The sequence below is a fragment of the Entelurus aequoreus genome, linkage group LG02, assembly GCF_033978785.1.
Source record: "Entelurus aequoreus isolate RoL-2023_Sb linkage group LG02, RoL_Eaeq_v1.1, whole genome shotgun sequence".
Lineage (NCBI taxonomy): Eukaryota > Metazoa > Chordata > Actinopteri > Syngnathiformes > Syngnathidae > Entelurus > Entelurus aequoreus.
Window position 1 is genome coordinate 14,852,879 of NC_084732.1, and position 26,500 is coordinate 14,879,378.

The following is a 26,500-nucleotide window of genomic DNA, read 5'->3' on the forward strand; positions in this document are numbered from 1 at the left end:
ACCTGTTAGCATGCTAATGTTAGTTTGCTAGATATTTTTGTAGGTATACACCTCAGTCTTGAACTTGATGCATGCTAACGTTAATATGCTAGCTTTTTTTCCGGCTAATTTCGTAAGTATACACCTCAGTTGTATTTTGGTACATGATGCATGCTAACGTTAGCAGGCTAGCATTTTAAACACATTTATTTCAGGTATACACCTCAGAGTAATATATGTTGGTACTTGATGCATGTTACAGTTAGCATTTTAGCATGCTGACAGTAGCATGTTAGCCTTTTTTCCAGCCAATTTAGCGGGTATCCACCTCAGTGTCATATATTTTGGTATTTCACTAATGCTAACTGTACACATGCCATTGTTAACATGTTAGCATAGTTCTGTTTTTGTGACGCCATCTGGCCAGCGTGCTAATTGTTAGCATTTCAGTTCGGGTCTTGAGCCTTTACACGAAATTTCTACCGAAATTGCATTTTCTAGTTCTCTGACCTAGCGACATGAGTTATGTCAATCATCAGTTATCCTTCGTCAAGTCACAAAATATTTGACGCCAAAAAAAAAAAAAATTTGCTAAAAAGCTAACATGCTAATATTAGAAAGCTAACAAATGGACACCCGCGACATACACACGTCCCGAACTTTGAAGATGATTGACATAACTCAATGTGGGCGGGTCCAAACTCTGATGACGATGATTTCAGCCTCTTCGGTGGTCATGTGACCTGATGACATCGGCACGTGGTAAAGAGAGACGGCGAGTGTCATCATCGCGGGGTCGTTTGTTTACGTTGTGAATGTTGACGAGACTGCAATGTCACTTCCTGTGGTCATTGTCTATTTTGCTCCATGCCCAAATAAGGAAGTGAAAGTCCCATCATCAACTTTGTCTGCCCCCCACACTTTCATGTTGTATTTATGTTTGTCTTCCACGTTGTTTTTTCACCCTCTCCAGCACGCCGTCTCAGCCGCTCGCCTCGCAGTGACTTCCTGGCGCTCGGCGGCGTCTTACGTAAAGAGAAAAGGACTTCCAGCGCGGACTGGACGTAAGCGGCGGCTCAAAGCGGCGAGACGGCAGCGGCCGAGCGGCTGAGCTGGATAAAGTCCGAGTGTGGCCGCTAAGCGGATTTATCAGCGCAGACTTTCACCTCGCCGCCGCCGCTCCAGCACGTTACTCATCAACATGACCGCAAAAGCGGCGCACAAACGTGCTAACAATGCTAAAGATGCTAATGCTAGCAAAGGCGCTTGTTTAGGAATGTTTGCGGCCTACAAGGTGAAGACGTCAGAGAGTCAGCTGACCTTTGCTATCTTCATCCGCATCGTCTTCATGCAGCTACAACTCTATCTTATCCACACACACACACGCACACACACACACACACACACACCCTATTTGTTACCTTCTTGAGACCTGAGAAAAATGCCTCCCTCTTTAGGACCACCCTTTCTAGACATATAAAGATTTGTATTTACAACATGAATAATACATGCAAACTATGTAAATATAAAAAAGCTTGTTGTGAAAAATGACTGGAAATTTCACAAGAAAAAGGTCACAATTTCACAAGAAAAACTTCGAATTTTGGCGGGACTATAACAAAAGTCGTCATTTTACTCAACACAAGTCCAAAGCTGGACAAGAAAAACTGAACATTTGTGCAATGTTATGATAAAAGTTGGAATTTTACTCAATAAAAGTCACAATTTTACAAGAAAAGCTTCAAATGTGGGCAATTTTATGAAAAGAGTCGCAATTTTACCCGAGAAAAGTCACAATTTTATAACAAAACTTTCAAATGTCGGCAATGTTATAATAATGATCGGAATTTTACTCTGCCAAACTATGACAAAAGTCATCGTTTTACTCAAAAAAGTCACTATTTTACGAGAACAACCAAAAAAATTGGCAATATATGCGATAAAACTCAGAATTTTACATGACAAATGTTTGCATTAAAAAGTCATATTTTTACGTGAAAAAGTAATAATTTTACAAGAAAATACTGCAATATTACAGAAACAGAAAGAATATGAGAAATTGCTCCCAATATTTTATAAGAAAAAAGTCGACAGATTGGGAGAAAAAGACTTATTTTAGTTCATTTGTATTTTTTTGTTTGTAATGGGTTTTTAATCTTCATTATTTACTTCAACTTATTACAGTATGTCTCTAAATTTTAAAAAAAATCTATTTTTTTTTGCCAAATTTAGTTTTTTATGCCTCACTTTGGGCAACCCAGCTGTAGAAGCTAACTGTTAATGGCCACTCTAGTCTTAGTACCGTAGTGTATTTGTTCATCCTATGGTCACATATGGGTTGTCTTACGTCAACACCGAAAGTCGGGTTTTTATCGGTGATGAATATGGAAGTCCTTCTTTAGCTGCCGTCTTGTATTATGATATATTGCTGCCTTTGCACCTGTCAATGTTTACTTTTGTAGGCACATTAAACCAACAAAAAATCCTGACTTTGGAGCAATGTTCACGGACTCTAGTATTTGGCTCTCTATTGGATTCAATGGTTTTTCCATATTGGGACGATGATTTCGGTCCTAACTTGTTCACACCTCCTCATATGGAAGCTACTTTTCCTTGTTGATGTCTCAAGAAGGGTAGAAATACAAGAACACACACACAGTCGTAAGTTTACTCGACAAAAGTCACAATTTTATAAGAGAGCTTTTAAATTTCGGCAATATTTTAATAATAATGGTCATTTTTACTTGGCAAAATTATGACAAGAGTCATCATTTTACTCCAAAAATGTCACTGTTTTACAAGAACAACAAAAAAATTGGCAATATTGTGATAAAAGTCAGAATTGTATATGACAAATGTCACCATTTTGCAGTAAAAAGTAATAATATTACATAAAAAAAGTCATAATTTTACGAGAAAATATCGCAATATTACAGAAACAGAAAGAATATGAGAAGTTGTTCCCAATTTTATATGAAAGAAGTCGACACATTGTGAGAAAAATACTTTTAGTTAATTTATTTTTGGGGGAATTTTTTGTTTGTAATTGGTTTTTAATCTTCATTATTTACTTCAAGTTATTATAGTATGTCTCTATATACGTATTTAATATTATTTTTTAAATTAATTTTGACCAAAGGGGGCGCATTTCAATTTCTTACACACACTTGTTATTACATATGTTGGCCAGACGGGGAGCACTTCAAATTTTTACGCACACTTGTTATTTCATATGTTGACCAGAGAGGGGAGCACTTTTAAAACCGACACAATCAATTTGAAAAATCCCTCCTAATTTTGATAGATTTCACCACCAGGGGTGCAAATGAGATCTCTATTTTTTTGTTTTATGTAATGTGCTTAAGGCCAATAACAAAGGAGTCACGGACCACAGATGGCCCCTGTGCCGCACTTTGGGTAACCCAGCTGTAGAAGCTAACTGTCGGGGATGAATAGGGAAGTCCTTCTTTAGCTGCCGTCTTCTTTTATCATATATTGCTGCCTTTGCACCTGTCAATGTTTACTTTTGTATGCACGTTAAATCACTAAAAAAATCCTCACTTTGGAGCAATGTTCACGGACTCTAGTATTTGGCTCTCTATTAGGTGCAATGGTTTTTGCGCATTGGTACCATGATTTTGGTCCTAACTTGTTCACCGGTCCTCATATGGAAGGTACTTTTCCTTGTTGGTGTCTCAAGAAAGGCAGAAATACAAGAACACACACACACACACACACACACACACACACACACACGCACACACTGACACTTTGTGTGTCCCTTTAAGTGTCAACATGTTTTCTCCTGAATGATACCAGCTTATACTCGCTGATACCAACCAGGTGACGCCGGTTGATACCAGGTGATACCTATCAGGTGATACTAACCAGGTGGTACAAGCTGATGCCAGGTAAAACTAGGTTATGCCTGGCAGGTGATACAAGCTGATACCGATTGAAACCGGGTGATACTTACCAGGTGATACCATCTGATACCCGGGGGGAAAAAAGTGACTAGTGATACCAGGTAAAACCTACCAGGAGATACCAACCAGGTGGTACAAGCTGATACCAAATAAAACCAGGTGATACCGACCAGGTGATACAGGTTTCAAAAAGGTGGCTGATACCAGGTCAAACCCACCAGGTGATACCAACCAGGGGACACCAGGTGATACAAGGTAAATCCTACTAGGTGATACCAACCGGGTGGAACAAGCTTATACCAAGTAAATCCAGGTGATACTTACCAGTTGATACCATCTGATACCCGGAAAAAAAGTAATCAGGTGATACCAGGTAAAACCTACCAGGTGATACCAACCAGGTGGTACAAGCGCATACCAAGTAAAACCAGGTGATTCAGGTTAAAAAAATGTGGCTGATACCAGGTAAAACCCACCGGGTGATACCAACCAGGTGATGAGACACTTGTGATTTAGGGCTATATAAATAAACATTGATTGATTGATTGATTGATACCAGGTAAAACCTACTAGGTGATACCAACCGGGTAGTACAAGCTGATAACAAGTAAAACTAGGTGATACCTAATAGGTAATAACATCTGATACAGGTAAAAAAAACAAAAAAACAGGCTGATACCAGGTAAAACCTACCGGGTGATACCAACCGGGTGGTACAAGCTTATACCAAGTAAATCCAGGTGATACTTACCAGTTGATACCATCTGATACCCGGAAAAAAGTGACCAGGTGATACCAGGTAAAACCTACCAGGTGATACCAACTAGGTGGTACAAGCGCATACCAAGTAAAACCAGGTGATACCAACCAGGTAGGTGATACCAACCGGGTAGTACAAGCTGATAACAAGTAAAACTAGGTGATACCTACCAGGTAATAACATCTGATACAGGTAAAAAAAAAATGTGGCTGATAACAGGTAAAACCTAACAGGTGATACCAACCGGGTGGTACAAGCTTATGCCAAGTAAAACCAGGTGATACTTACTAGGTGATACCATCTAAAACCCAGTAAAAATAGTTGGTACCTACCAGGTTACACCAGGAAATACCAGATAAAACCTACTGGGTGATACCAACCAGGAGGCACAAGCTGATACCAAGTAAATCATAGTGATACTAACAAGGTGACACAGGTAAAAAAAAAAAAAAATGTGGCTGATACCAGGTAAAACCTACCAGGTGATACCATCTGATACCAGGTAAAACTAGATGGCACCTACAAGGTGATACCATCTGATTCCAGGTAAATCAAGGTGGCACCTACCAGGTGATACCAGAAAATATCTACCAGGTGATTTGTACCAGCTGACACTAAGTGGTACAAAGTAATAGCTACCAGGTGGTACCAGCTGATACCAGGTACAACTAGGTAATAAAACAAGGTGAAACCAAGTGATACCTACGAGGTGACAGTGGTACAAGCTGATACCAAGAAATGGTGAGGACAATTCTATAATGACCACCCAAGCTACAGGTGTGCACTTCCTGTTTGTCCTTTCTCATCAGCAATTAGCAGCACGCTAACTATGACATCACTCTCAACTGCTGCTCTGCTGTATGGCGACCACCAGGAGAGGAACCTACATCCTCTCGTAGACCTCGTCCTCCATGAGAGCGGCGTCGGGCACCGATCGTATCGGACCACCGAGTGAGTGAGAGCGGCCATGTTTGCATAAAACATTCCCAGCGGTGTGGCAGGAATGCTGCGCTGGTGTGGATGCGGGGAGAAGAACAGTCCAAAGAGAGAAGAAGAGGCTGGCCGGAAGCCATGTTTGTGTCTTTTGCTCGCCGCTTGGCTGTGGTCTACTTGACGGGAGGTCCGGGGGAGTTGTTGGATTCTACGTTTTTGCATGACGCAGCCCTTTTGACACTGGAGGAGGACAAACTTTTTATGTTTTCTTCTCTTGGCTCCGCCCCCACCTCCTGTCTTTTGGCCTGCCTGCACAGTCAATAAGTCACAACGCTATTGTTGGCGTGCACGTCCACGTCCTCGCCAAAAGCTGCAACAATAGCCCCCCCCCCCCCTCCCCCCGCCTTTAAACAAGACCATCAATCACACACGCACACACACACACACACACAAACGCACACACACACACACACACACACACACACACATTTTCCTGTATTTCTTACCTTCTTGAGACCTCCGAAAAATGGCTACCACCCTTTCTAGACACATAAAGATTTGTATTTACAACATTAATAATATATACATACTATGCAAATATAAAAAAGCTTGTTGTTAAAAATTAGTTGGAATTTCACAAGAAAAATGACACAATTTCACACAAAAAACAAGAAAACATTTTTGGCAGTATTATAATAAAAGTCTTAATTTCATTCAACGCAAGTCAAAATTTTACAAGAAAGACTTGTGCAATATTATGATAAAAGTTAGAATTTTACTCAATAACAGTCGCAATTTTACAATTTTGGCAATTTTATGAAAAGAGTCATAGTTTTACTCGACAAAAGTCACAATTTTCTAAGAAAACTTTAACATTTTGGCAATTTTATGAAAGGAGTCGTAATTTTACTCGACAAAAGTCACAATTTTATAAGAACACTTTAACATTTTGGCAATTTTATGAAAAGTGTCGAAATCTTACTCGACAAAAGTCACAATTTTATAAGAACACTTTAACATTTTGGCAATTTTATGAAAAGAGTTGTAATTTAAGTTAAAAGTTGGAGTTAAAGTACCAATGATTGTCACACACACACTAGGTGTGGCGAAATTATTCTCTGCATTTGACCCATCACCCTTGATCACCCCCTGGGAAGTGAGGGGAGCAGTGAGCAGCAGCGGTGGGCGCGCCCGGGAATCATTTTTGGTGATTTAACCCCCAATTCCAACCCTTGATGCTGAGTGTCAAGCAGGGAGGTAATGGGTCCCATTTTTATAGTCTTTAGTATGACTCGGCCGGGGTTTGAACTCACAACCTTATAAGAAAACTTTAACATTTTGGCAATTTTATGAAAAGAGTAGTAATCTTACTCGACAAAAGTCACAATTTTATAAGAAAACTTAAACATTTTGGCAATTTTATGAAAAGAGTAGTAATTTTACTCGACGAAAGTCACAATTTTATAAGAAAACTTTAACATTTTGGCAATTTTATGAAAAGAGTCGTAATCTTACTCGACAAAAGCCACAATTTTATAAGAAAATTTGAACATTTTGGCAATTTTATGGAAAGAGTCATAATTTTACTCGACAAAAGTCACAATTTTATAAGAAAACTTTAACATTTTGGCAATTTTATGAAAGGAGTCGTAATTTTACTCGACAAAAGTCACAATTTTATAAGAAAACTTTAACCTTTTGACAATTTTATGAAAAGAGTCGTAATTTTACTCGACAAAAGTCACAATTTTATAAGAAACGTTAAAATGTTGGCAATTTTATGAAAAGAGTCATAATTTTACTCAACAAAAGTCACAATTTTATAAGAAAACTTTAACATTTTGGCAATTTTATGAAAATAAGTCGTAATTTTACTCGACAAAAGTCACAATTTTATAAAAAACGTTAAGAGTTTCGCAATTTTATGAAAAGAGTCGTAATCTTACTCGACAAAAGTCACAATTTTATAAGAACACTTTAACATTTTGGCAATTTTATGAAAAGTGTCGAAATCTTACTCGACAAAAGTCACAATTTTATAAGAACACTTTAACATTTTGGCAATTTTATGAAAAGAGTTGTAATTTAAGTTAAAAGTTGGAGTTAAAGTACCAATGATTGTCACACACACACTAGGTGTGGCGAAATTATTCTCTGCATTTGACCCATCACCCTTGATCACCCCCTGGGAAGTGAGGGGAGCAGTGAGCAGCAGCGGTGGGCGCGCCCGGGAATCATTTTTGGTGATTTAACCCCCAATTCCAACCCTTGATGCTGAGTGTCAAGCAGGGAGGTAATGGGTCCCATTTTTATAGTCTTTAGTATGACTCGGCCGGGGTTTGAACTCACAACCTTATAAGAAAACTTTAACATTTTGGCAATTTTATGAAAAGAGTCGGAATTTTACCCGACAAAAGTCAAAATTTATAAGAAAACTTTAACATTTTGGCAATTTTATGAAAAGAGTCATAATTTTACTCGACAAAAGTCACAATTTTATAAGAAAACTTTAACATTTTAGCAATTTTATGAAAAGAGTCGTAATTTTACTCGACAAAAGTCATAATTTTATAAGAACACTTTAACATTTTGGCAATTTATGAAAAGAGTCAATTTTACTCGACAAAAGTCACAATTTTATAAGAAAACTTTAACATTTTGGCAATTTTATGAGAAGAGTCGTAATCTTAGTCGACAAAAGTCACAATTTTATATAAAAAAACTTTAACATTTTGACAATTTTATGAAAAGAGTCGTAATTTTACTCTACAAAAGTCACAATTTTACAAGAAAACTTTAACATTTTGGCAATTTTATGAAAAGAGTCGTAATCTTACTCGACAAAAGTCACAATTTTATAAGAAAACTTAAACATTTTGGCAATTTTATGAAAAGAGTATTAATTTTACTCGACGAAAGTCACAATTTTATAAGAAAACTTTAACATTTTGGCAATTTTATGAAAAGAGTCGTAATCTTACTCGACAAAAGTCACAATTTTATAAGAAAATTTGAACATTTTGGCAATTTTATGGAAAGAGTCATAATGTTACTCGACAAAAGTCACAATTTTATAAGAAAACTTTAACATTTTGGCAATTTTATGAAAGGAGTCGTAATTTTACTCGACAAAAGTCACAATTTTATAAGAAAACTTTAACATTTTGACAATTTTATGAAAAGAGTCGTAATTTTACTCGACAAAAGTCACAATTTTATAAGAAACGTTAAAATTTTGGCAATTTTATGAAAAGAGTCGTAATTTTACTCAACAAAAGTCACAATTTTATAAGAAAACTTTAACATTTTGGCAATTTTATGAAAATAAGTCGTAATTTTACTCGACAAAAGTCACAATTTTATAAAAAACGTTAAGAGTTTCGCAATTTTATGAAAAGAGTCGTAATCTTACTCGACAAAAGTCACAATTTTATAAGAAAACTTTAACATTTTGGCAATTTTATGAAAAGAGTCGTAATTTTACTCGACAAAAGTCACAATTTTATAAGAAAACTTTAACATTTTGTCAATTTTATGAAAAGAGTCGTAATTTTACTTGACAAAAGTTACAATTTTATAAGAAAACTTTAACATTTTGGCAATTTTATGAAAAGAGTCGGAATTTTACTCGACAAAAGTCACAATTTTATAAGAAAACGTTAACATTTTGGCAATTTTATGAAAGGAGTCGTAATTTTGCTCGACAAAAGTCACAATTTTATAAGAACACTTTAACATTTTGGCAATTTTATGAAAAGTGTCAAAATCTTACTCGACAAAAGTCACAATTTTATAAGAACACTTTAACATTTTGGCAATTTTGTGAAAAGTGTCATAATCTTACTCGACAAAAGTCACAATTTTACAAGAAAACTTTAAGATTTTGGCAATTTTATGAAAAGAGTCGTAATTTTACTCGACAAAAGTCACAATTTTATAAGAAAACGTTAACATTTTGGCAATTTTATGAAAAGAGTCGTAATTTTACTCGACAAAAGTCACAATTTTATAAGAACACTTTAACATTTTGGCAATTTTATGAAAAGAGTTGTAATTTTACTCGACAAAAGTCACAAATTTATAAGAAAACTTGAACATTTTGGCAATTTTTAAAAAGAGTCGTAATTTTGTTCGACAGAAGTCACAATTTTATAAGAAAACTTTAACATTTTGGCAATTTTATGAAAAGAGTCGTAATCTTACTCGATAAAAGTCACAATTTTATAAGAAACATTTAACATTTTGGCAATTTTATGAAAATGAGTCGTAATTTTACTCGAGAAAAGTCACAATTTTATTAAAAAAACGTTAACATTTTGGCAATTTTATGAAAAGAGTCGTAATTTTACTCTACAAAAGTCACAATTATATAAGAAAACTTTAACATTTTGGCAATTTTATGAAAAGAGTCGTAATCTTACTCGACAAAAGTCACAATTTTATAAGAAAACTTTAACATTTTGGCAATTTTATGAAAATAAGTTGTAATTTTACTCGACAAAAGTCACAATTTTATACGAAAACTTGAACATTTTGGCAATTTTATGAAAAGAGTCGTAATCTTACTCGATAAAAGTCACAATTTTATAAGAAACATTTAACATTTTGGCAATTTTATGAAAATTAGTCGTAATTTTACTCGAGAAAAGTCACAATTTTATTAAAAAAACGTTCACATTTTGGCAATTTTATGAAAAGAGTCGTAATTTTACTCGACAAAAGTCACAATTTTATAAGAAAACTTTAACATTTTGGCAATTTTATGAAAAGAGTCGTAATCTTACTCGACAAAATGTTAGGAATCGGTGAGGTGGATCCCAAGGATGCAGAGACGAATTTGTGTTTACAATTGTTCTTCCTTTTATTAGGCGGAAGCACAAGGTAGCAAAACAAAGGCGATGGTGGAAAACACACAACACACCATGTAAAAAACTACTAAGGGAAAAAACACAAAACTAAAAGCGCTAGACAAGGCTAGGAAAACTATACTTCATGAAAGAAGTAACTAGACTGGATACAAAATAAAACGCTAGACAAGGCTAGGAATAATACGGGCAAACCTGAGATGAAAAGCACACGATGAACTAGTGAGTTCTTTTGGCACGACCAACAGGTAGCAAGCAATGGCAAAGTTCCGGCGCTCACCGGTTGTCAGCAGCCTGGTTAAATAGGCTGTTTTTAATTACAGTCAGGTGTGTGCTGCTGCCTTGCGTCAGCTGCACTCCATACTGTGAACGAGAGAGAGAGTGAACATGGAGTGCAGACAACAGAAATAGGCAAGGACATTTACAGATTACCACAGTACCCCCCCCTCAACGGACGCCTCCTGGCGACCTACCTGGCTTGTCTGGGAATCGAACGTAAAAGTCCTTGATCAAGTCCTTGTCAATTATAAGCGATCTAGAAATCCATGACCGTTCCTCTGGGCCGTACCCCTCCCAGTCCACCAGGTATTGGAAACCCCTTCCCCTTCTTCTCACATCCAAGATGGTGTTTACAGTAAATGCTGGGTGACCATCAACCAGCCTGGGTGGAGGAGGCGGTACCTCCGGAGGACTGAGCGGGCTGGATGAGACAGGCTTGATGCGGGACACGTGAAAAACAGGATGGCACTTGAGAGATCTAGGGAGATGGAGCTTGACTGCAACACGATTGATGATCTTGGCAATGGGGAATGGTCCAATGAACCTGGGAGCCAGTTTCCTAGATTCGGTGGCCAATGGTAGGTCCCGAGACGATAACCAGACCTTCTGTCCCAACAGGTAGTGTGGGGCTGGTGTGCGATGGCGGTTGGCTAAGAGTTGATTCCTGGCCGATGTTCTTCTTAACGCCGCCCTGGTGTTGCGCCAAGCCTGGTGAGCCCGATGTAGGTGTGCAGTAACAGATGGGACGTCGGCACTGGGTTGGGTAGAAGGAAAAACTGGTGGTTGGAACCCATAGGCGACGTGAAATGGAGACAGGCCGGTGGCGGAGCTAATGAGGGAATTGTGAGCGTATTCGATCCATGGGAGATTCTCAGACCAGGTCGAAGGTTGCTGATGACAAGTGCACCGGATGGCTGCCTCCAGGTCTTGGTTGGTCCGCTCGGTCTGTCCATTGCTCTGAGGGTGGTAGCCGGAGGACAGGCTAGGGGAGGCCCCCAGAGATTTGCAGAATGCCCTCCAGACGGCCGAGGAAAACTGTGGTCCTCTGTCGGATACCACATCAGTGGGGATGCCGTGCAGCCGGAAAACGTGGAGCACTAATAATTGGGCAGTTTCAAGAGCTGACGGCAGCTTGGGGAGGGCCACGAAGTGGGCCATCTTCGAGAACCGGTCCACAATGGTCAAGACAGTGTCATTACCCTCGGAGGGGGGTAGTCCTGTGACAAAGTCCACAGCTATGTGTGACCACGGGCGGGAGGGGATGGGTAATGGGTGTAACAGTCCTGCTGGAGCCTGGTGGGATGCCTTGTTCCGGGCGCAGATCCGACATGCTGCCACAAACGCCTTCGTATCTGCCAGAATGGATGGCCACCAAAAACGCTGGGAGAGGACAAAACTGGTGCGACGAATACCTGGATGGCAAGCGATCTTCGACCCATGTGCCCAATCCAGAACGCTGGAACGGAGCCGAGGAACCACAAACAACCGGCCTGGTGGGCAGCCCCGAGGAGATGTGTCCGACTTCAGGGCCTCCAAGACTTGCCGCTCGATGTCCCACTGGAGTCCCCCAATGACGTGGGTATGGGGAACAATTGGTTCATGTGAAGAATTCTCAAAGGATGAAGAGTAGACACGGGACAGGGCATCGGGCTTCCCATTCTGAGAACCAGGTCGGAAAGTGATGATAAAGTTAAAACGGGTCAGAAATAGTTGCCACCTGGCCTGGCGGGGGTTCAGTCTCTGGGCGGTCCTTAAGTAGGACAGGTTCTTGTGGTCTGTGTAGATGATGAATGGTTGCTCCGCCCCTTCCAGCCAATGTCTCCACTCCTGAAGGGCCAAAATGACCGCCAGAAGCTCCCTGTTGCCAATGTCATAATTTCTCTCAGCAGGGGATAGGCGACGAGAGAAGAAAGCACAGGGGTGCAACTTCTGGTCGGTGGTAGATTTCTGGGAGAGTACGGCCCCTACACCTGAATCAGAAGCGTCCACCTCAACAAAAAATTGGAGAGAACGGTCAGGGTAACACAGAACAGGGGCAGAAGTAAACAACCTTTTCAGCCTCAAGAACGCGGAATTGGCTTCGGGTCCCCATTCAAACGGAACCTTAGTAGAGGTTACTTATTCTTGATAGTAATCTGATTAAGAGTGCGGTAGTCTATACAAGGCCGTAGGGACTTGTCCTTCTTTTCGACAAAAAAAAATCCAGCGGCTACAGGTGCGGTCGAAGGGCGAATGAGGCCGGCAGCTATAGATGTGTTTATGTATTCTTCTAGTGCTTTGAGTTCGGTGTTAGACACCTTGTACATACGGGCAAACCTGAGATGAAAAGCACACGATGAACTAGTGAGTTCTTTTGGCACGACCAACAGGTAGCAAGCAATGGCAAAGTTCCGGCGCTCACCGGTTGTCAGCAGCCTGGTTAAATAGGCTGTTTTTAATTACAGTCAGGTGTGTGCTGCTGCCTTGCGTCAGCTGCACTCCATACTGTGAACGAGAGAGAGAGTGAACATGGAGTGCAGACAACAGAAATAGGCAAGGACATTTACAGATTACCACAGTATGCGGTCTTCCATTCATCCCCCTCTCGGATGCGAACAAGATGGTAAGCGTTACGTAGATCGAGTTTAGTTAAAAACCTCGCTGATTGTAATGGAGTAAAAGCTGAATCAAGGAGTGGTCGAGGTGGGTATGACGGTGGCTAGCAGCATGTTGACTCGCTCCAACATGGCGTCTTGACGCTCCGACATCCCCTGTAGACCTCGGCTCAGGTGGTCAAGCTGGTCCCCCTGCTGGTTGATCCTTTGAGCCTGGCCTTGCAATGCTCTTTTCAAGGGGTCTGTCTCTGCGGGTTCCATCGTTTGGCCGGAACTTTCTGTTAGGAATCGGTGAGGTGGATCCCAAGGATGCAGAGACGAATTTGTGTTTACAATTGTTCTTCCTTTTATTAGGCGGAAGCACAAGGTAGCAAAACAAAGGCGATGGTGGAAAACACACAACACACCATGTAAAAAACTACTAAGGGAAAAAACACAAAACTAAAAGCGCTAGACAAGGCTAGGAAAACTATACTTCATGAAAGAAGTAACTAGACTGGATACAAAATAAAACGCTAGACAAGGCTAGGAATAATACGGGCAAACCTGAGATGAAAAGCACACGATGAACTAGTGAGTTCTTTTGGCACGACCAACAGGTAGCAAGCAATGGCAAAGTTCCGGCGCTCACCGGTTGTCAGCAGCCTGGTTAAATAGGCTGTTTTTAATTACAGTCAGGTGTGTGCTGCTGCCTTGCGTCAGCTGCACTCCATACTGTGAACGAGAGAGAGAGTGAACATGGAGTGCAGACAACAGAAATAGGCAAGGACATTTACAGATTACCACACAAAAGTCACAATTTTATAAGAAAACTTTAACATTTTGGCAATTTTATGAAAATAAGTTGTAATTTTACTCGACAAAAGTCACAATTTTATACGAAAACTTTAACATTTTGGCAATTTTATGAAAAGAGTCGTAATTTTACTCTACAAAAGTCACAAATTTATAAAAAAAACTTGAACATTTTGGCAATTTTATGAAAAGAGTCGTAATCTTACTCGACAAAAGTCTCAATTTTATAAGAAAACTTTAACATTTTGGCAATATTATAATAATAATCGGAATTTTCCATCCATCCATCCATTTTCTACCGCTTGTCCCTTTCGGGGTTGCGGGGTAACTGGAGTCTATCTCAGCTGCATTCGGGTGGAAGGCGGTGTACACCATGGACAAGTCGCCACCTCATCACAGGGCCAACACAGATAGACAGACAACATTCACACTCACATTCACACACTAGGGCCAATTTAGTGTTGCCAATCAACCTATCCCCAGGTGCATGTCTTTGGAGGTGGGAGGAAGCCGGAGTACCCGGAGGGAACCCACGCAGTCACGGGGAGAACATGCAAATTTTGTTTAAAGAAAATTCACTTTTTTACAAGAACAACAAAAAAATTGGTAATATTGTGATAAAAGTCAGAATTTTATATGACAAATGTCACCATTTTGCATTAAAAACTCATAATTTTACATAAAAAAGTAATAATCATACGACAAAAATATTGCAATATTACAGAAACAGAAAGAACATGAGAAATTGTTCCCAATTTTATAAGAAAAAAGGCGACACATTGTGAGAAAAAGACTACTTTTAGTTCATTTTTTGTTGATAATTGTTTTTTAATCTACAGTATTTACTTCAAGTTATTGCAGTATGTCTCTATATACAATTTTTTTTTTTGTAATTAATTTTGGCCAAAGGGGGCGCATTTCAATTTCTTACACACACTTGTTATTACATATGTTGGCCAGAGGGGGAGCACTTCCACTTTTTACACACACTTGTTATTTCATACGTTGACCAGAAGGGGAGCACTTTTAAAACCGACACAAAGTCAATTTGAAAAATCCCTCCTTTTTGGGACCACCCTCATTTTGATAGATTTCACCACCAGGGGTGCAAATGAGACTATTCTCTATTAGATGCAATTGTTTTCCATATTGGGACCATGATTTATGTCCTAACTTGTTCACGCAATTTTACAAGAAAAAGCTTAACATTTTGGCAATTTTATGAAAAGAGCCGTAATTTTACTCTGCAAAAGTCACAATTTTATAAGAAAACTTTAAAATGTTGGCAATATTATAATAATAATCGAAATTTTACTCAATAAATGTCACTATTTTACAAGAACAACAACAAAAATTGGTAATATTGTGATAAAAGTCAAAATTTTATATGACAAATGTCACCATTTTGCATTAAAAAGTTATAATTTTACCAAAAAAAAAGTTATAATTTTACGAGAAAATATTGCAATATTCCAGAAACAGAAAGAATATGAGAAATTGTTCCCAATTTTATAAGAAAAAAGTCGACACATTGTGAGAAAAAGACTACTTTTAGTTATTTTTTTAATTTTTTAATTTATTTTTGTTTGAAGTTGTTTTTTAATCTTCATTATTTACTTCAAGTAATTACAGTATGTCTCTATATACATATTTATTTATTTTTTTAATACATTTTGACCGAAGGGGGCGCATTTAAATTTCTTACACACACTTGTTATTTCATATGTTGACCAGGGGGGAGCACTTCGAATTTTTACACACACTTGTTATGTCATATGTTGACCAGGGGGGAGCACTTCGAATTTTTACACACACTTGTTATTTCATATGTTGACCAGAGGGGGAGCACTTTTAAAACAGTCAATTTGAAAAATCCCCCCTTTTTGGGACCACCCTTATGTTGATAGATTTCACCACCAGAGGTGCAAATGAGACATTCTCTATTAGATGCAAAGGTTTTCCATATTGGGACCATGATTTATGTCCTAACTTGTTCACCGGTCCTCATATGGAAGCTACTTTTCCTTGTTGATGTCTCAAGAAGGGTAGAAATACAAGGACACACACACACACACACACACACAGTGTAAAATTTAACTCTTTAGCGGCACAACACAATAAAAACAGAAAGAAACTTCTCAGCTTGAATCTTGTGTGCGTGTGTGTGTGTGTGCATGTGTGTGTGTGTGTGTGTGTGTGCTGCACTTCACTAAATGGGGTGGGTGTGGCCATGATGTCAGCAAATGTGCTTAGCATCAACAGGCTAGTATTAGCTTTGCTGCCAGGAGACGGTGTGTGTATTTTGTATTCCATGCAGAGCGGTCTTTTTTTTAAAAAAGTTCGTCAGCTGACCAGAGGGCGGGGGGGGGGCGCTATCAGCCCCCGAGTGGGTGTGGCTGGCACATGCAGTTTTTTCATTGGCCTGCAGCACCGGCGAACTCTGCCTAGCAACAAGTGGCTGCAAATTTTGTGTGTATGCTTTCTGTATTTTGTTGGACCCGTCACCCTCATGGCCCCGCCCACCCACACAGGTCACAAGACATGGACTATGACCATAACTCCCCCCCCCCCCCCTCCACCCCATTACCCCCTAACCCCTCCCCAACCTGATGGGCTCATGCTATGTAGTCACAATTGGGAGCAAACAGCTCTGATCACGACTTTGACCTTTGACTCTGTGTGTGTGTGTGTGTGTGTGTGTGTGTGTGTGTGTGTGTGTGTGTGTGTGTGTGTGTGTGTGTGTGTGTGTGTGTGTGAGCCCCCTCCCTCAGCAAACTAACATGTGAACTCTGATCTCACACACACACACACACACACACATGCACACATGCACAGCTCTCCGTTTGCGGACCCTAGCAAATTTTTCAACGATACCTGTTATCATGCTAATGTTAGCATGTTAGCTTTTTTTTTTTTACATATAATTTCGTAGGTCTACACATGAGTCATATTTAGGTACTAATGTTAGCAGGCTAGCATTTCAAACCATTTTTTTCAGGTGCACGCATGTTACTGCTAGCATTTTAGCATGCTAACATCCTCATGCTAGCTTTTTTTGGCCAATTTAGCAGGTATAAACCTCTCTGTCATATATTTCGGTAATTGGCTGATGCATACTAATGTTATCATGTTAGCATAGTACTGTTAAAATGCTAACTTTTTTAGCTCATTTTGCAGGTTTACACATCAGTCATATTTTGATACTTGATGCATGCTAATGTTAGTAGGCTAGCATTTTTAATCATTTTTTTTTTAGGTACACGCACGTTACTGTTAGCATTTTAGTATGCTAACATCCTCATGCTAGCTTTTTTTTGGCCAATTTAGCAGGTATTAACCTCACTGTCATATATTTTGGTAATTCGCTGATGCATACTAATGTTATCATGTTAGCATAGTATTGTTAACATGCTAGCTTTTTTTTTTTAGCTCATTTTGCAGGTATACACATCAGTCATATTTTGATACTTGATGCATGCTAATGTTAGCAGGCTAGCATTTTTAACCAATTTTTTCAGGTACACGCACTTTACAGTTAGCATTTTAGCATGCTAACAGAATTCATACGAAATTATCTACCAAAATTGCATTTTGTAGTGCTTTAAAAAAAATAATCTATACATTGTTCAGGTTTTGAAGGTGAAAACTTCAAACATGGCTTCCGCATCCTTTGATTTGTCAGTCTGTGGCCATCAGTGGAAACAATTTGGACACCCCTGCCATTACAGCTAGTTACTTTACAACTAGTTACATTACATCTACTTACTTTACAACTAGTTACATTACATGTTTTTACTTTAAAACTACTTGTATTACATCGGGTGACTTTACAACTAGTTACATTACATCTATTTACTTTAAAACTACTTGTATTACATCGGGTGACTTTACAACAAGTTACGTTATATATAGTTACTTTACAACTATTTACATTATATCAATTGATTTTAGTTTACATTATAAATAGATGTTTTACAACTAGTTACATTACATATAGTTACTTTACAACTAATTACATTACATCTGGGTACTTTACAACTAGTTACATTATATATAATTACTTCACAACTATTTTACATAATATATAGTTACTTTACAACTAGTTGCATTACATCAGGTGACTTTACAACTAGTTGTATTACATCAGGTGACTTTACAACTAGTTACATTATATATAATTACTTTACAACTAGTTACATTACAACTAATTACATAACATCTAGTTTACATAATATATTGTTACTTCACAACTACTTGTATTACATCAGGTGACTTTACAACTAGTTACATTATATATAATTACTTTACAACTAGTTACATTACATGTAGTTACTTTACAAATAGTTACATTCCAACTAATTACATTACATGTAGGTACTTTCCACCTAGTTGAATTGTGTATATATATATATATATATATATATATATATATATATATATATATATATATATATATATATATAGTTACTTTACAACTATTTTACATGATATATAGTTACTTTAGAACTAGTTACATGACATCTAGGTACTTCATATATACTTGCAGTACATCAGTTGACTTTACAACTAGTTACATTATATATAGTTACTTTACAACCAGTTACATTACAACTCGTTACATTACATATAGTTACTTTAAAACTAACTAAATAACACTGGGGTACTTTACAACTAGTTACATTACAACTCGTTACATTACATATAGTTACTTTAAAACTAACTAAATAACACTGGGGTACTTTACAACTAGTTACATTACATGTAGTTACTTTAAAACTAACTAAATAACACTGGGGTACTTTACAACTAGTTACATTACATGTAGTCACTTTACAACTAGTTTCCATTACCTCTAGTTACATTACAACTAGTTGCATGACATGTATGCGCTTTCCATCTACTTGTAGTACATCAGGTGACTTTACAACTAGTTACGCTATATATAGTTACTTTACAAACAGTTACATTGCATGTAGTTACTTTACAACTAGTTACATGACATCTAGACATCTAATTTAAGTGGACCCCGACTTAAACAAGTTGAAAAACTTATTCGGGTGTTACCATTTAGTGGTCAATTGTACGGAATATGTACTTCACTGTGCAACCTACTAATAAAAGTCTCAATCAATCAATCAATCAATAGGTACTTTACAACTAGTTTACATTATACATATCATTACTTAACAACTACTTACATTGCATCCAATTACTTTACAACTAGTTTCAATTACATTTAGCGACTTTACAACTAGTTGACATTACATCTAGCTACTTTACAACTAGTTGACATTATATATAATTACTTAACAACTCCTTACATTACATCCAGTTAGTTTACAACTACTTTACATAATGTATAGTTACTTTACAACTTGTTTACATTTTTTTATAGTTACTTTACAAATAGTTACATTACATCTAGTTACTTTACAACTAGTTACATAACATGTAGTCACTTTACAACGAGTTGACATAATATGTAGTTACTTTACAAACAGTTACATTATATGTAGTTACTTTACAACTAGTTACATGACATCTAGGTACTTTACAACTAGTTTACATTACATATATCATGACTTAACAACTACTTACATTACATCCAGTTAGTTTACAACTAGTTTACATTACATTTAGCGACTATACAACTAGTTTACATTACATATATCATGACTTAACAACTACTTACATTTCATCCAGTTAGTTTACAACTAGTTTACATTACATTTAGCGACTATACAACTAGTTTACATTACATATATCATGACTTAACAAGTACTTACATTACATCCAGTTAGTTTACAACTAGTTTACATTACATTTAGCGACTATACAACTAGTTTACATTACATCTAGCTACTTTACAACTAGTTGACATTATATATAATTACTTAACAACTACTTACATTAAATCCAGTTAGTTTACAACTACTTTACCTAATATATAGTTACTTTACAACTACTTTACATTATATATAGTTACATTACAACCACTTACTTTACAACTAGTTACATAACATGTAGTCACTTTACGAGTTGACATCATATATAGTTACTTTACAGTCACATTACATGTAGTTACTTTACAACTAGTTACATTACATGTAGTTACTTTACGAGTTGACATTATATATAGTTACTTTACAAACAGTTACATTACATGCAGTTACTTTACAACTAGTTACATTACATGTAGTTACTTTACAACGAGTTGACATTATATATAGTTACTTTACAAACTGTTACATTATGGTGACTAGTTACATGCTAAGTTTGTCCACACGCTGCGTTTTGTTCCAATGTTTACAAATGTTTAGCGCTAGTCTTCCATGATCAATGCTAACTGCTGCTACGTGCTAACACTTCCTGCCTTGCTCAGAGGTCATGGCTGAGGTGAGCATGCATGGAGGGGGCCTCTCAAGGCGTGCACGCCAGCTCTTATCAGTGTTTACCGAGCACGCCATCCACTTCTCCGTGTTGACTTTGTCAGATTGACTGCGCCTCGGGACCGGCGCCAACTTGGCCCCCGGCCGCACACCCCAACACGAGGGATGCGAGGAGAATTCCTCGCGCCGCGATCCAGTGTTGTGTTTGGCAACCGGGGGAACGTCCAGTTATATGCGCCGCAGATGTCAACGCAGGAACGATTGACAGCAATTAACAAGAGCATCACCATGGTAACCGCCCCTCCGACCCAACTTCCTGCTGAGTATAAACCCCACTGCATGCTGGGACACAGGTGTCTATTTACAGAGCGCTCCCCCCGCCCTCCTCTCCCACTATGATGACATCATGACAACATATCGACTTCCAGGGTCCGGGTCCGGGTCCAGTCCCGGTGGAAACGGAGCAGACCAGAGGCTAAAACAAGCTGCTTTATTCATATATCATATACATTTATACATGTGTCATGGAGGAATGTTTACTGTCAACAAATGTAGAAAAGAAAAAAAAATCCTTTCTCGCTGATTTTTTTTTGTGTTCATGAGTTCATGTCAGAGGGCACGAGGTGAAAGGTCAAGGGACCGGAAGGCACCGTGTGTTGCATAGATCAGTGGTCCCCAACCTTTTTGTAGCTGCGTACCGGTCAACGCTTGACGGGGGGGTGAAATATATATATATATATATTTTTTTTTCTAAATTGGCCCTAGTGTGTGAATGTGAGTGTGAATGTTGTCTGTCTATCTGTGTTGGCCCTGCGATGAAGTGGCGACTTGTCCAGGGTGTACCCTGCCTTCCGCCCGATTGTAGCTAAAATAGGCTCCAGCGCCCCCCCGTGACCCCGAAGGGAATAAGCGGTAGAAAATGGATGGATGGATGGATATTGTGTTTTTTATGTTGATTTAATTAAAAAAAAAAATAATAATAATAATTTCTTGTGCGGCCAGGTACCAATCGGTCCGCGGACCGGTGGTTGGGGACCACTGGCATAGATCACTGACCCCCTCTGAGGGAGGGGCTTCAGCGGCTCCCGTCCGAGGGGTGCTGCCTGAAAATGCCCCGCAGGGCGTCCAGTTCGCGGCTCAGGTGCTCCACGCGGCGCCGCAGCCGCTCGTTGTCGCTGCTCAGTTCCAGAACCTTCTGCTGCGTCTCCATGTTGCGCAGCTTGGCCTTGTCGCGGCTCTTGCGCACGGCCACGTTGTTGCGCTCCCGCCGCAGCCGGTACTCCGGGCTGTTCTTGTCCACGTGTTTCTTGGACTTCCCGCCCCCACGCTGGTGGTGCTGCGTGGGGGGGTAGTGGTGCGGACTGGGCGCCGGCGTGGGCGGCGGGGTGGGCTGGCCCGGGTGCTGGAGGTGCACGGCGGTCTGCGCGCAGTGCGCCACCTGGTACTGCAGGTGCGGCGGCGGCGGCGGCGGGTAGTGGTGCAGGTAGGCCGGCGGCGGCGGCGGCGCGTCCTCGTCGCGGGGCTCCTGCTTGATGGCCGCGGGGCGGGCGCGCTCGTAGTAGGGCTCCGGTTTGAGCTCCGCGCCGTACAAGTGCGGCGGCGGCGGCGGCGCGTGCTCGTAGACGACGTCGCAGTTGGCGTGCCGGAGCCTGTCGTGGCGGGAAGTGTTCTGGAACAAGTCGGCCAGGAACTCGTCGTTCAGGGCGGACGTGTCGATGTAGGCGCTCAGGTCCATGGACGCCTCCGTGTCCCCGATGTCCCCGCCCGGGTCCGCCGCCGCCGCCGAGGAGGAGGAGGAGGAGGAGGAGGCGTGATGGCTCGCCGGGAGCCGCGGGGCCGCCACCTCGTACAGGTTGGACAGCTCCATCGCTGCGGGTTAGACGCGCGCGTCCTGCATGACAACAAACTCCGTGGGGCGGACCGGACCGCGTGGGTGGCTGTGGGCCGACTGCGGGGGGAGCTGTCAGAGTGCGCTTTTATAGACGAGGGGGGCGGGGTTCTTAGGGGTCGTCGGGACCCGCCCCCCTCTCCCCTGCGCGCGTGAACCTTGTGCAGCCAACGAGAGGGTGGTCTACTCTGGACGCAACCTTTGACCTCTTGTCTTCGCTATAAACGAAACGGCGAAAAGCGTTTGCATTTTGTCTTGAAAAACATCCATCCATCCATTTCTACCGCTTGTCCCTCATTCTGACATAATCAACAGAAGGTGCGTGATGACGACGTAGTCAAACCTGCACACGTCATTCAGTCATTCATGTTATTGTTCGAAAATAATGACACGTGTGTCAGGTCAGGGGTCGTAGGTCATGGATGTTGACATAGGCACACATTAGCTTGGCGGCAGTGCCCTCTAGTGGCAGACTGTGGAAATGTCCTCATAACCTCAAACCATTCAGTCATGTATTCAGTCATTGACATTTGGATTCATTCATTCATTGACGATCGTATTCATGCATCCACACTTCGTTAAGTCACTGGCATTATATTCATGTATTCAGTCATTGACATTTGGATTCATTCATTCATGTATTCATGCATCCACACTTCGTTAAGGCATTGACATTCTATTCATGTATTCAGTCATTGCCATTTGGATTCATTCGTTCATTGACGATTGTATTCATGCATCCACACTTCGTTAAGTCACTGACATTATATTCATGTATTCAGTCATTGACATTTGGATTCATTCATTCATGTGTTCATGCATCCACACTTCGTTAAGGCATTGACATTCTATTCATGTATTCAGTCATTGACATTTGGATTCATTCATTCATTGACGATTGTATTCATGCATCCACACTTTGTTAATTCACTGACATTATATTCATGTATTCAGTCATTGCCATTTGGATTCATTCATTCATGTATTCATGCATCCACACTTCGTTAAGTCACTGACATTCTATTCATGTATTCAGTCCATTGACATTTGGATTCATTCATTCATTGACGATTGTATTCATGCATCCACACTTCGTTAACTCCGGAAATGTCCTCATAACCTCAAACCATTCACTTACATTATATTCATGTATTCAGTCATTGCCATTTGGATTCATTCGTTCATTGACGATTGTATTCATGCATCCACACTTCATTAAGTCACTGGCATTGTATTCATGTATTCAATCATTGACATTTGGATTCATTCATTCATGTATTCATGCATCCACACTTTGCTAAGTCATTGACATTCTATTCATGTATTCAGTCATTGCCATTTGGATTAATTCGTTCATTGACGATTGTATTCATGCATCCACACTTCGTTAAGGCATTGACATTCTATTCATGTATTCAGTCATTGACATTTGGATTCATTCATTCATGTGTTCATGCATCCACACTTCGTTAAGGCATTGACATTCTATTCATGTATTCAGTCCATTGACATTTGGATTCATTCATTCATTGACGATTGTATTCATGCATCCACACTTCGTTAAGTCACTGACATTATATTCATGTATTCAGTCATTGCCATTTGGATTAATTCATTCATGTATTCATGCATCCACACTTCGTTAAGTCACTGACATTCTATTCATGTATTCAGTCATTGACATTTGGATTCATTCATTCATTGACGATCATATTCATGCATCCACACTTCGTTAAGTCACTGGCATTATATTCATGTATTCAGTCATTGACATTTGGATTTATTCATTCATGTATTCATGCATCCACACTTCGTTAAGTCCTTGACATTATATTCATGTTTTCAGTCATTGCCATTTGGATTAATTCGTTCATTGACGATTGTATTCATGCATCCACACTTCGTTAAGTCACTGGCATTATATTCATGTATTCAGTCATTGACATTTGGATTCATTCATTCATGTATTCATGCATCCACACTTCGTTAAGTCCTTGACATTCTATTCATGTATTCAGTCATTGCCATTTGGATTAATTTGTTCATTGACGATTGTATTCATGCATCCACACTTCGTTAAGTCACTGACATTCTATTCATGTATTCAGTCATTGACATTTGGATTCATTCATTCATTGACGATTGTATTCATGCATCCACACTTCGTTAAGTCACTGACATTATATTCATGTATTCAGTCATTGCCATTTGGATTCATTCATTCATGTATTCATGCATCCACACTTCGTTAAATCACTGACATTCTATTCATGTATTCAGTCATTGACATTTGGATTCATTCATTCATTGACGATTGCATTCATGCATCACTTCGTTAAGTCACTGACATTTTATTTATTCATTCATTCATTGACATTTGTATTAATTAATTCACGTTCTGTCAATGTGTTTATTGACATGTGTATTCATCCATTCACACTTTAGCTACTAAGTCACATTCATGTTCATTCATTCACTGACATTTTGTATTTGATCGTTCACTCCTATTTGTATTCATTTGTTCACATTTTATCAATTCATTTACTGACAATTGTATTCATCCATTCACATGTTATTCATCCAAACTATATTCAATCATTCACTCACATTTTAGTCATTTATTCACTTAAATTTGTATTTATTAACACTATTTTTATTATTCACACTTTATTCATTAAGCAATTGACATTTGATTTATTAATTTATTCATCCATTCACATTTTATCGATTAGGTCACTGAAATTATAGTAATGTATTCAAAAATTCACTCATTTTAGTCATTCATTCACTCAAACATTATTAATTCACACTTTATGGATGGATTCATTATGTTAGTGAAAATAATTTTTCCTCAGACACTTGCATTCATGTATTCACATTATATCCATTCATTTGCTGACATTTGTATTCATCCATTCACACGATACTTATTAAGTCACTGAAATTTAATTCATTCATTCTGACATTTGTATTACTTCATTCACGCATTATTTATTAGGTGACTGACATTTCAGTCATTTATTTGCTGACATGTATATTCACTCATTCACTGACATTTATATTCAATCTTTCACTTATTTACCAAACACTTTACTGTCATTTGTATCAATTAATTCACACGTTATTCATTAGGTGGTTGACTTTTTATTTATTCATTCATTCATTCATTGACTTTTGAATTCATCAATTCACGTTTTGTCAATGTGTTTATCGACATGTGTATTCATCCATTCACACTTTATCTACTAAGTCACATTTATGTTCATTCATTCACTGACATTTCGTATTTAATGGTTCACTCCTATTTGTACTCATTTCTTCACATTTTATCAATTCATTTACTGACATTTGTATTCATCCATTCACATGTTATTCATCCAAACGAAATTCAATCATTCACTCACATTTTAGTAATTTATTTACTGAAGTTTGTATTTATTAACACTATTTTTATTATTCACACTTTATTCATCAAGCCATTGACATTTGATTTATTCATTTATTCATCCATTCACATGTTATCGATTAGGTCACTGAAATTATAGTAATGTATTCAATAATTCACTCATTTTAGTCATTCATTCACTCAAACATTATTAATTCACACTTTATGGATGGATGGATTCATTATGTTAGTGAAAAGAAATTTTCCTCAGACACTTGTATTCATGTATTCACATTATATCCATTCATTTGCTGACATGTGTATTCATCCATTCACACATTACTTATTGAGTCACTGAAATTACATTCATTCATTCTGACATTTGTATTACTTCATTCACGCATTATTTATTAGGTGACTGACATTTCAGTCATTTATTTGCTGACATTTATATTCACTCATTCACTGACATTTATATTCAATCTTTCACTTATTTACCAAACACTTTACTGTCATTTGTATCAATTAATTCACACGTTATTCATTAGGTGATTGACTTTTTATTTATTCATTCATTCATTCATTTACTTTTGTATTAATTCATTCACGTTTTATCAATTTGTTTATCAACATGTGTATTCATCCATCTACTAAGTCACTGACATTTTAGTCATTTATCCGCTGACATTTATGTTCATTCATTCACT

At 38.6% G+C, this 26,500-nt stretch overlaps 1 protein-coding gene across 1 annotated transcript; it reads right to left on the reverse strand.

Moving 5' to 3' along the window:
* Positions 1-20,996: 20,996 nt before the first annotated feature.
* Positions 20,997-22,459, reverse strand: cebpa (CCAAT enhancer binding protein alpha). The gene has a single exon (XM_062066759.1). The coding sequence runs from the start codon at positions 22,385-22,387 to the stop codon at positions 21,596-21,598; it is 792 nt and encodes a 263-aa protein (XP_061922743.1). The 5' UTR covers positions 22,388-22,459; the 3' UTR covers positions 20,997-21,595.
* Positions 22,460-26,500: the final 4,041 nt, after the last annotated feature.

Bases quoted from the DNA above. Each gene is read 5' to 3' on its own strand.
- cebpa (XM_062066759.1), bottom strand. From the start codon at position 22,387: ATGGAGCTGTCCAACCTGTACGAGGTGGCGGCCCCGCGGCTCCCGGCG.